Raw genomic sequence first — 11,843 nt, forward strand, 5'->3', positions numbered from 1 at the left:
ATAGCCAATGCTTGTTCCCTTGTCAGTTGAGCTTTCTCTTTATTGTCTCTTAACTATAGGTGCAGAGGAGGATTGTTTTAGCTACTGACTGTCTAGTGCATTTCATCCACAAAGTTCATACTTAACCATCACTCCTCACCCCTGTTTTACAGATGCACAGAGAGGGAAAGTGACTTGAGAAGAGAACCCATCTCTCCCCACCCCTGGTCCTGTGCTCTGTCCGTTAGACCACGCTATCTAAAACTATATTGTCTTTAGAGTGGTTCTTGGGCCTCATAGCTAATTCTTGCCTAGAGCAAAAAGTGATGGGGGAAGAAACACATTTACCAGCTGAAATGGGAAGCACCCACACTCAAACGCACCTCTTTGAGTGATGTGTTTGTTATCACTTCAGATTTAACAACAATGCTTCAACAATGCTTTCCGCTTCTCCATCAGCTTTCATTTCCCATGTGTCTGCCATGTTGGGGGACAAGGAAGGGATTTGGATAATGCGAAGGTTCATATAAGAGAGCAGAGACCCCTGGCCAGGACTGTGGGGAGGATGAGCCCCCAGCCAAGGGGAGGCCACCCTGCTGCTGACTGACTCCTGTGGCAATGCAGGGAGCCCTCTGCAGCCCCCTTGTCATCAGAGTGATTGAGAAGGGCCGTGACAGCAGAGATGCGGGGGCTTCCTGCATTGCCACAGGGCCGGTGACACATGATCTCTGCAAGGAGCTGATGCGGTCCTGTAGGGAGCCCTGTGCAGCTCTGTTGTGAGTGGGTGGGGCAGAGCAGAGACCCCCAGCCAAGACTGTGAGAAGGAGGAGGAGCTCCCAGCTGTGTGGGAGGCCACCCTGCTTCTGAATGGCTCCTGCCTCTTGATTATCATGCTATTCGGATAATTGGGAGTAGACTGTACTAAGGGATTGTGTATGCAGGACCTCACCTTTACAACCCATCAAAATACAGAATTGGGGAGAAATCTGTTACTTTGAGTCCTGTTTGTAAATCGAGGCTAAAGCAGAAAAGAGTGCAATGGGAGAACTGTCCAGGGGTGTGGATAACCCAACCTGTGCTCCATTGACAGGGGTCAGGGCAAGATCCCTAAGGCTAAGTGAAGGTGATTAGTATTAAGCAGTCTCTAACATGATGTTTCCTAAATTCCTAGATGCTAGGAAGTAGCTTCTCTCTCTATTTGTTTTGTACCTCTGCAGGTTTGAAATTGATGACACCTCGCCCAGCATGTCTGGCTGCTGCGGGGATGACTGCTCCTATGAGATCCTCAGCCGAAGAACTAAATTTGGTGAGAGCCAGCACTCTCATTCGGGCAGCCACTGTGGAGGCTGCTGCCACTGAGTCTGAACCGCCTCTTTGTGTAGTCCTCCTCACAGAAGCACCCCTTCATCTTCCTTCCCTGCCATCCCCATCCTCACATACTCCTTAAGATAGGTCACTGCCTGCCTCTTAAGTCAAGAGACTTAGACCACGTTCTGGAGTGCGTATGAAATTGCTCTCCTCTGTGCAGGAGGCACTAGAAGTCAAAGTCCTGTCCAGCTCTTGGACCTAGTGCCCTGACCTCAAACGGGAAGCACCAAAGGTGTGAGTCTGAGGACACTAAGTGAAAGCAACTTCAAAGCATAGGTTAAGGAAGCGGCGATAGCACAGGGCATGCAATGAGGACAGTGAGCCAGTAGCCTCTCTCTCCCCTGACACCCCTCCCACCGACCTGCGTGATGTAAGAGGTTTGGAGCAAGAGCGATGACACAGCTTTATTACCCACATCTCACTCCCTGCGAACACCATCTAGGGATTAGCATTGTTCTTTCCCAAGGTGCTCTATGGAGCTTTAGAACCTGTTACAATGCAAATACAAGATTCTGAGCCAAATAATACAGGCACATCTTGGAACCTTTGAGAATTTCTTTATGCTTCACCCAGCCCTCGTGGGTCCAAAGTTCAAGGTTCCATGTATCACCTGTAACACCTTTATAGTCATGGCTTCTGCAGAGGAAATGCAGAGGGCTATGCTCAAGTTTTGATGGGAAATTCCCAGCTGTTCCTGGCTTTAAAATATAAATTACAACCTGTAACTTTGGGGATCTTAAAGCTGAATGAAAAAAAACATCCCTAACAACTTTGTGAGCAAAACTCCTTTCACTTTCTTAGCTAGGGCAAGGAGAGGCTATTTAGTGTTTTTGCTTCCCTGCAGTTGGTACCAAGTACTAAAAAGACATAGAAGTGGATTGTAAGATCAGCATATTGGGAACATTTCTGCTGAAATGCATGTGGCCTGGCAGTTACATGTGGCAGTCAGGGATTGAGTGCAGACATGCAGTGGTTCTCAGTCTGAGGTTGGCACTAGCTATAGTGTGATTTCCACTGAAGCAGAGCAGACCTGGGAGCTCTATAAGGCTGAGGGGAGCTAGCAACTGTAATGGGCTTACTTGATTGTATTGACTGTGTGTGATCAATAATAGTCAGATCTCATGTGATGGCTCTAATCTCTCTGCAGTAGCTCCCATACACCTGACTGTAAGAGCATGGGACTAAACTGAGAGCTTCCATGTTCTACTGCAGACACCCAGCTCAAGTCACTGCCCCTCTCTGTGCCTCGGTTTCCCCATATGTAACACCGGGATTCTGCTGACCCAGCTAATGTCTGTAAACGCATGAGATCCTCGGGTGGCAGTCACTAGGGAAGCACAGAGTCTTTCTTGCCGAGTATAGTCCATGGAGGTGAGGGTGGAGAGGGGAAGACACCACACCAGTGCTGGTTGGAACAAGTCACATAACTTAGTGCTCTACTGGAAACATGTTAAGAACCAGGTTAGCATAAAGGATCCGTAATGTAGGGCTAACCATGTCTGCTGGCCTCATGAAAGGGAGGTTGTAGAAAGCAGCCAGTGGTAGGAACATTCTGGATCTTGTGATTTTTTAATTTTTATTTTTATTTTATTTTTAAGGCCTCTCTGTAACTTTTTCTTCTCAAGGATAGGAAACTGTCATGGAGTCTGTGACTCCTTTTTATTCTTAAGCTGCTCACAGAAGTCCCCCCCATCCCATGGGGAAAACAATCCTTCACCTCCCATGCCCTCAGAACAGGCCAGTGACTCATTGCTTGGGTTCCAGCCTCTCTTTACCGAATCCAAACTGTCAGTAGGAACTGTGACAAGTTCCTCATTGCAGTAGATGCCTTTTTTGCTCTTCCTCAGAGCATGGCATTCCATCCTGAGCCAGGGAGCAGGAGGGCATGCTCCCCCTTCTCCCTCAGTGAGGTGTGTTGGCATCCAAGCCCTCTCTGGGGATCCTGGTGGGGCCCAACTGGAGTCATTGGGACTCTTTAAATCTCCTTTGTCTCAGAGCAGCTGTTGTGGTAAGGACCTCTGTCTCCATCTTATCAGGTGCCCCTGTTGTGGGTGGAACCTTTATCTGCATTTCACCCACTGGGGGGGTTCAGACCTTTACCTGTTCAAACCTCTGCCTCGGGGAGTAGGACCTCTGTCTGTGTCATACCAGGTGTTGCATCTATGGGGGAGTAATGACCTCTACCTGCATTGCACCTGCTGGGTGTGAGGGGGTGGGGTAAGACATCAGTCTATCTTGCACTGTTACACCTGCTAGGGGATAGGACCTCTGTCCATGTTGCACCATGCACACCCATTTGTGGAGACCTTCCACAGCCAGATCTGATGCATTCATTGTTAAGTGTTGCCATTCTTTATGCCCATCCCGTCTCCCAGTTAGTCCAATATGGGCTCCTCTGCTTCTGCTCCCTGCAGGATGGAGCCTTCCCTTCATCTGTCATTTTTAGCTCCATTATTCCCAGCCTCCCATGCCCTGTGGCAGCCCCAGCACTTCACTGCCAGCCCAGAGTCTGGATGTAGAAGCGTTTTGCTTTATCTGCCATAGAGAGACACTATCTGAACTCTACTGCAATTTAGCCTCTTTCTGGGGTGGGAGAGGTCTCTGTTGGAGTTGTGAAACACATCTAGTTGAGCTAGCTACGTTCTAGCTCTGAGAACCACCATTCACTGGGCTTGCTGCGCGGAAATGTAATATGGGCTTGATTTTTTCAGGGAGTCAAAAACGCCATTTGCAATGGGAATTGGACTCATAATTCTGATAGGCATCTGTGAAATCCCAGCCATAGCTCTTCTACAAAGACATGTTATTTAGGGACAGGGAATAACCTGTTTGTTTTTACAGGGCTGGCTTTTTACTTGAGATCTGCTTCTCTCTTCCTAACCGTTTGCCTCCTTCCAACCCTGCCAACTTGCACTTTGAGAGAAAGATGCTTTAAACTTTGGCCCACGCAACCCTGCAATTTCAGGTCTTTGAGGACAAAGATGCTAATTTTGAAGGGTGATTGGGACAGCAATAGGATAAATCATGCTGCTGTTTAGCTGCTGCTCTTCACTCTTCTGATTTGCTGGGCATGGAGGCCAGGATTTGTGAAGGGACTAGTGATTTTGGCTGCACCCATATTTATATTCCTAACTTGACATCTTAAAAGAGGCCTGGTTTTCAGAAGGCACTGATGTCTCTGAGGCATCTCTAGATGGGTAGAACCAAAAATAAACTAGTCACTGTAGAAAATGTTACCAACTAGTGCATGCTTTCCTCCCTTAGCTGTGGCTAAGGACTAGCCGAAAAGGGGCTAGCTGCTGACTTGCAGAGAAGATTTTTACTGCTGCATGGAGAATTCAGGGTTTAAAGCTGAACTCTTAACACCTTTCAAACATAAATGCAGAGCCATTAACCTACAGCCTGCAATGAAGGGGATCCACAATGACTTGCAACTTTCCACACATTCATGAGGGATTTTTGGGACCTCTCTTCCGGGTCAGCAATGTCATTTGCTGGCATTGCTTAATATGCACTGGGTCATTAAGCTGATGAGAGATTCTTAATGGCCACTATGTCTCCTGCTTCGCTCGAGGTCAGAGGCATGTGACCCTGCATTCAGCCTCAGCAGTGCTATCATTTTGGATTGGATCATCCTGTCTTGACCAGTCTGGCTGATGCTTATGGCTGGAGTGCCTAATGTTCCCTCAACCTCCAAGAGTGTTCCCCTCTTGTGTCTGATTTCTCCTGGCATGTGGACAAACAACAGATGGTGCTGCATCTCCTCCGAGTGCCTCCCTTGTACATGAAAGCCTCAGACCCCTACTGCTGCTGCTGCATCCTCCAGCTCTTTATACCAGGGATGGGCTTACATCCTCTTCTAAGTAGCCAGCTGTGCTTGCCACCCCCTGCTTAAATGCTGCCCCTATGCTCTTGTGTTTCTGAGGACAGAGGCAGGGCCGCTTGCAACCAAGGAGCATCCGTTCCTGCATCAAAATCATCATGATCCCTTGAATGAGGAGGGCACTGTAAACAGCACGTCAGCTTTTGTTTGTGCTCCACTCACGTCTATTTGCCAGCCAGGCTAAACTCCCAGCCAGAATGGCATTCCCCTTTAACCAGGTGAGAATCCCTTCCTCTTCTTTCTAACAAGTTGCATCAGCAGCCAACATTAGCCCTCTTCCTCCCACCCTTCAGCATATCCTTGGCACCACATGTGCAATGAGCAGAGGATTACTTTGGTTGTAGCTACATAGCAGACTGTATTTGCATGGCACATGGATGTGGAGCATCTAGTGCTATTCCCCTGCTGTTGTGGCTGAGAAAATGACAGTTATTCACCAATTCCCCAAAATGACTATTCCCTGCTCCATTTATTAGCTAAGTCCTAGGATGGTTTTAACCCCTTGGTGCCCAGTATTTGTCTTTCAGCAGACACGTGCATCATTCTGCTGACATTGGATTGCTTTAATTAGTATCAAAGAACGTGAAAGCATTTTGAGGGAGTCAAACTGCATTAAATTTAAGGGAAATTTAAGCAGGTCAGGTTTAAGCAGTCTTGGCCTGTAGTTTTGGCATCTGTGTCCCAACCAGATCTGTTTTAAGAAACTTAGTGCTGTGTATGCTAGATGCTTGACCCCCTAAACACCCTGTGTTGACTTCTTAACTCTGAGGGCTGTATCTTAAAGCCACATACCAAGTTTGGGGAAAAGCAGCGTGTTTAAGGTGGGTGGTTGTGTTGTTTAATTTCCCCCATTCTCCACATATGAAATCCTCCTTCAGTCTGTCCCTGTGATCCCCAGGTAGTGGCTTTTCCTCCTCAGACTGGATTCTGAAACTTACCTCTCAGTCTCACTAACCCAGCTGAGCCAAAGCACCTGTTTAAACAGGAACTCAAGCCAACAGGTCTGAAGCCCCTGCTTAACACCAAGCATATGCTCAGGTGCTTTGCTGGATAGGGAATCTTTGCTGAATCTGGGTAGCTCCCTGCCAAGCAGTAAATTCCAACCCATACAAGGATTCTGGTTTTTTTTTTAATGACTCCCTTGCCACTTTTTTTCCTGGACCTGGTCTCCCTTTATGTCAGTCAGTCCAATATCTGCTCTGTGGCATGTGATAGTGGGTGAATTGTATAGCTAGCTGCAGTTAGGCCTGCTTAAAAAAGTAAAATAGTCATATCTCCTCTGGGCACTCTCCTTGCTTTCCTCGCTGTCTTCTGCCTGTCCCCAAAGCAGATTGGTGAATGGGACTTTGTCCATCTCTTTACCAGCTCATTCTCTTCATTGTGAACATACAGACAGATCTTCTTGGAAGGGGTGGAAGGTTCTAAAACATACCCAGTTTGTTGTTGTTGTTTTTTAAGGAAAATTCCTCCCTCATACCCTTTTTACATTAGGGACTCTCTTACCCCCTCTTTTCCTCCCCACCCCAGATTATTATAACTGTGGCTAAACAAAAAGGGCTTTCCCTTCTCCCCTTTAATGAATATATTCTTTGACTTAGCAAGTTGATCTATACTTTTGTTTGTCTTCTTGGTACCTTTTGAGGTAGGATTTCCTCCCCCAATAAATGCCAAGTCTAGTTTGACAGACATAGCTGACCTGTTTGTACTGTATCGTTTTTACTGAGGTCGGGGCATGTTATGTTTTTTTCCTAAGCCTTGTCTCTCTTTTTTCACTTTTTAAGTTGATCATGTGTTGGGACTTCTGCGTGCGTGTGCATGTGTAAGGTCATTTTATTTGGGTTTTTTCCCCTTTCCGTTTCTAAAAGAAAATTTAAAATAAAACTTCACTTCTGATGTTGTTGGTTTTTTTAACTAGTAACTATTCTCACTGGAATCAAAGGGAAAAAGCTGATCTTTTTGCATTGGTTTTATTTGTATGTTACAAATAAAAACAGTTTGTTCAATGTCTGGTGTTATTTCTGCAGCAGGCACGAGGCAGCAATGTGTGAGAGGTAGAGAGTTAGGACTTGATTCCCAAGTAGATTGGGGGAAGGGGGGGGGTGGGAGTCAGGACTCTTCGGTGCTGTACCTATCTCTGGGAGAGGAGTAGGGTCTAGTGTGTTAAAACACGGCCCCTGGGAGTCAGCTCTCCTGGGTTCCATCACCACCTTTAGGAGATGGTGTGGTTTTGAACAGTTTAATGCCATGGGCAGGATGTGCTTTCTGTTCCCTTCTCTGGGAGAAGAATGGGGTGTAGTGATTAAAGCAGATGCGTAGGGATCAGAACACCTGGGTTCTATTTATGGCTGTGGATGGAGAATGGGGTATAGTGTTTGGAGCAAAGTGGGGCTGGGACGCAGCACTCCTGAATTCTGTTCTATCACATTTTTACTAAGTAACATCAACCCAAATCACATATTTTTTCTTCAGAGGGACACACAGTGAGTTTTTAATTCCAGAGTAGTTTCAGTTTTCATTTAATATTTTCCTAAAACAGCTTTTTTTTTCCTCCCCAGTTTCTGTGTGAAAGACCAGCCACAAAAAGATGAAACTGACTGATTATACTGTGCCAACGAGTGAAACGGACTGGACAGAAAGTGGTGTAGGATGCACAAAGTATATTGAAAGGAGACTCTTACCCCTTTGCTTAGTGAGTCTAAGGAGGATGATGGGAATTAGTATTAGACCAAAGTAGTTGTAGGCTGGAGGTACTTTTTGTCTACTTTTACAAAGGCAGTTTTTTACCTTTCTCTCAGCTATGTTGAAGCTAAAATTTGGTAAGGCCAAAAGGGCCCATTAGATCATCTAGTCTGAGCTCCTGTATAGCGCAGACAACAGAATTTCACCCAGTTACTCCTGTAATAAGCCCAATAACTCACCTGTGGTTAAAGCCTGTTTTCCAGCAAGGCATCCAGTCTTGATCTGAAGATGGCAAGAGAAGAATCATCTACCACTTTCCCTTGGGAGTTTGTTCCAATGGTTAATCACCATTGTTACAAGGTCACTTTGCTTCTAATTATGAGTACATTTACGAGTGCTCTTTGCAAGCATCTGAGACACAGCAGTGGAGTCCTTCCCCTTTCTAGTGGGATGAGGATTAGTTTAATAGAATGTCCCTGCTTTCCTAGGCAGTTGAATGGGAGCTAAATTGCGTGAGTCATAAGCAAAGCTGCTTGTTTGCTGGTTATTATACTTGACACACAAAATAAGTAATTTCCTCTGTTTTATATTTCTCTTGAGTATTTTTAACCCTTTGTAGACCCTGGGTACAGTCAGGAAATAGACCCCCCCACCCTACCTCCTGCAACCAACTTATATGTCACATTTGTCCTGTTCACCAGTCAGTATTTGCATGACATGCCCTGTTTTATGTCTCTGTACAGACACAGAGTAGACCCTATTATAATACAATCAATCTGTGAACAGGTCAGTTCTTTGCCCTGAAGAGCTCGCCATTTAAATAGACAAAGGGCAGGAGGGAAAACTGAGGCATGGAGAGGGAAAGGGACATGGCAGGTTTATAGAAAGGAAGCCAGGCATCCTGAATTGCAGTCTTTTGGGCAATGCTGCCTCAAAAGGGTCTTCTGTTTCTAGCAGCCATGCAACCTTGCCTCTAAGATAAATCTAGCTGCCGCCTTTGATCTCACAAGGAACACAGGGAAGGAGGCCTTGCCCAGAATAGAACTGAACTCTGCACCAAGACAGGAGAAAGAATGCAGCCGGTGAGCATATGTGATGTGAGGATAGGAAAGTGTCCTCCTATAAACCATTTTATGGGGGGAAATCTAATGAATAAAAAAAGCTCCATTAAGACAACCAGCAAGTTGAGGTGAAGGAAGGAGACATAGTGGGAGCTCTGGGATGCAGTGTTGATGGAATCGGACATGCCCCAGGCACACATTGCGCTGGGGAAAGTGCAGTGGAAATCTTGAGGCATTTAAACACTTGTGTGTTGATCTCCACTCATCCTCTGTGGGAGTGAGTTTGCTTAGATTTTGATTTCCTTTGCATGGCCAGTGGCTCCAGCTGCGCAATGTCATGGAGAGAGCATAGGCCAAGACACATGAGCACCCACCAAGGTGAAATTGATGGACAGGAAGATGCAGTTTAGAAGCACTTCCTGTGGACAATGGTCGGCCCTGTGTGATCATACTCTTGTTTGCTGATCCACATCTGCTAGAAAGTAGAGAGGGACACCAGGATGGAACCACCATCCATTCAGTCTATTTACGGTGAACAGGGTGGAGACAGGAAGAGAAGTTGTTAGTGGTAACAGCTGGACGGCCGAGCCCTATTGTACTAGGTTCTGTGCAAAGGAGATGGCAGCCCTTGGAGAGCTTGCAATTTCTGTATAGATTCATGCACTCTAGGGGCAGAAAGCACTGCTCTGATAATCTAGGCTAAAACTGTACACAGGCTGTAGATTTTTCCCCCAGAAGATGGATTAAAGCATGGCATTTTCGAAAGAGATTTAATCCCTTTTGAAAGACTCCAAGTGATGGAGTCCACCACCTCCCTGGTGAGCTCTTCCAATATTTAATCACCTTTATTGCTAGGAAATCATGTCCTATTTCACTGTTAAATTTGTCTAACTTCAACTTCCCGTCACTGGATCTTATGTCTCTATCTGCTAGGTCTGGTCTGCACTACAAAGTGAGGCTGACGTAAGTCACCTTCCGTCAACCTATTTATGCATGAGTCTACACTCAACGTTATTTCCCATCAACGTAAGCACCCCATTGCTGCAATGCAGTAACACCACCTCCCCACAAGATGTTGAGCCATGGTCGATATACTGTGGTCTATACAGTGCGAGTGTGGACACTGCATGGCCTATGTGCCCAACAATGATTGCTTTGTTCACAGTTGTGAACTCCACTGTCTAGGGGTCACAGAAACCAGAAGCTCCACCCCCCACCACCACCACTTTAAAACCTCTGTGCATTTTTGAAATGTCTTTTCCTGATTGCCCAGCTTGGCGAGCACATCTAGGAGCTCTCCTTGTTGTGTGCAATTACCTGATTGATGGTGCCAGCTACACACTAGAAGCGCTCCTGCCCGGAGTAGACAGGAGATACTGGATCTCCTGGGCCTGTGGGGAGAAGAGGCTGTGTGTAAACGGCAATGGATCAGCCATAGAATCATGGACATCAGTGAGAATATTGCACAGAGGATTCAGGCAAAAGGGTACATAGGGGTCAGCAGTAGTGCTGTGTGAACATGAATGACCTGCACCAGTCATACCACAAAAGCCAGAAGTCCCAACAGTTGATCTAGTGCCAAGCCGTGGAACTGCTGTTTTTACAAAGAGCTTCATGCCATACTTAGCAGAGACCCCCACCAGCACCTTACAGACCACCATGGATCTCTCAGTGAAGCTGGAGACAGAGGTCCCTGCAATGAACATTGAGGAGAAGGGACATATGGCAGGGTAGGGATCTAGCTATCCCGCAAGCCAGGGCCTTTTCAAGACTCACAAATGATCAAGCCAGTTCCACCAGCTGAACACAGATGAGCCTGATCCAAGGGAAGGAACCTTGGGTAAGTGTGTGCATTCATTCTGCCTTAAAAAGTTTAAATGTGAAGATGGCACCTGGCCCAACACAAAGCTAGCAGGACCCAGGTATTTGCTTTTCATTATTTTGCTCATACTAGAAGATGTGATGATACAACAGAGAGAGAATGGTTGTCTGCTTTTCATTCCCCTCTAGGTTTAAGTGGGAGGGAGAGTCATGTGGAGCCATTTGTTTATGTACATAGGGATATGCTTTGTGTCCTCCTGAGAGATCTCATTAAAACTTTCATGAGGTACTCTGCGATCCTCTGCTGAAGGTTTATAGGGATGGCTGCCATATTTATTCCTCTGTGGTAGGACACTTTCCCACACAAGTCCACAATGACTTTGGCAGGTACCATTGCAGTCAACAGGCTAGTGGCATATGGGCTCAGGCAACTTTGGGATACCAGCAGCAGCTCTGCTTTCTGTGCCTTTGTCACCCTCAGGAGTGAGATACCTGCTAAAATCACCACCACCGGTGGAAAACAGTGCCAGTCCGCAGTGCCATTGCTCTGTACTTGTACTTGTGGAAATAGAGGCCAAATGGTTTTTGTTTTATGCAATCAAACAATTCCCTCCTCACCCCCACCACCCCTGTGGTCCGTATTCACCATGACTGTAGCTGAGCAGTGCTGTGCTGTGCAGAGCCACTCCAAAGATGAAATGTCAATGAGAGTGTCTGATTTAAAACTTGTATGGGAGTAAGGGAAGGGAGTTCTGAAAATTCTTTCACCTTCCATTGTGACTGTAAATCCAATGAAACATCTGTCATATCTAGAGCTGTTGCTGTTGTCGCCTTGAGGGGTGCCCTCTCCACACCTGTGAAATACTTCACCCTGAGGAGGAGGAGAAGAAGGAAGCAGACTAGGGAGGGTCTGTTCAATGAGATCCTACAATTCAGTGCTGCATCAGACAATGAACAGAAGGCCTGGAGGGTGAATATAACAGACAGCCTGGAGAAGGAAAAAGTGGACAGAAGACAGGCCCAGGAGTCCAAACAGGAAAAGGAGAGTGACA

At 46.4% G+C, this 11,843-nt stretch overlaps 1 protein-coding gene across 4 annotated transcripts in view; it reads left to right on the forward strand.

Annotated features, from left to right (window-relative positions):
- Positions 1 to 8,491, forward strand: part of NAA40 (N(alpha)-acetyltransferase 40, NatD catalytic subunit) — a 31,888-nt gene extending 23,397 nt beyond the window's left edge. For 2 of the 4 annotated variants that reach the window (XM_030569160.1, XM_030569158.1), the window contains one exon: positions 1,197 to 7,233. In XM_030569160.1, the coding sequence (XP_030425020.1) occupies positions 1,197 to 1,338 (142 nt within the window). In that variant the 3' untranslated portion in view covers positions 1,339 to 7,233. Of the gene's footprint in view, positions 1 to 1,196; positions 7,234 to 7,785 lie in introns of those variants that run through there. The other 2 variants (XM_030569159.1, XR_004001216.1) reach the window with 2 other exon arrangements.
- Positions 8,492 to 11,843: the final 3,352 nt, after the last annotated feature.

The sequence above is a fragment of the Gopherus evgoodei genome, chromosome 7 (assembly GCF_007399415.2).
Source record: "Gopherus evgoodei ecotype Sinaloan lineage chromosome 7, rGopEvg1_v1.p, whole genome shotgun sequence".
Taxonomy (NCBI): Eukaryota; Metazoa; Chordata; order Testudines; family Testudinidae; genus Gopherus; species Gopherus evgoodei.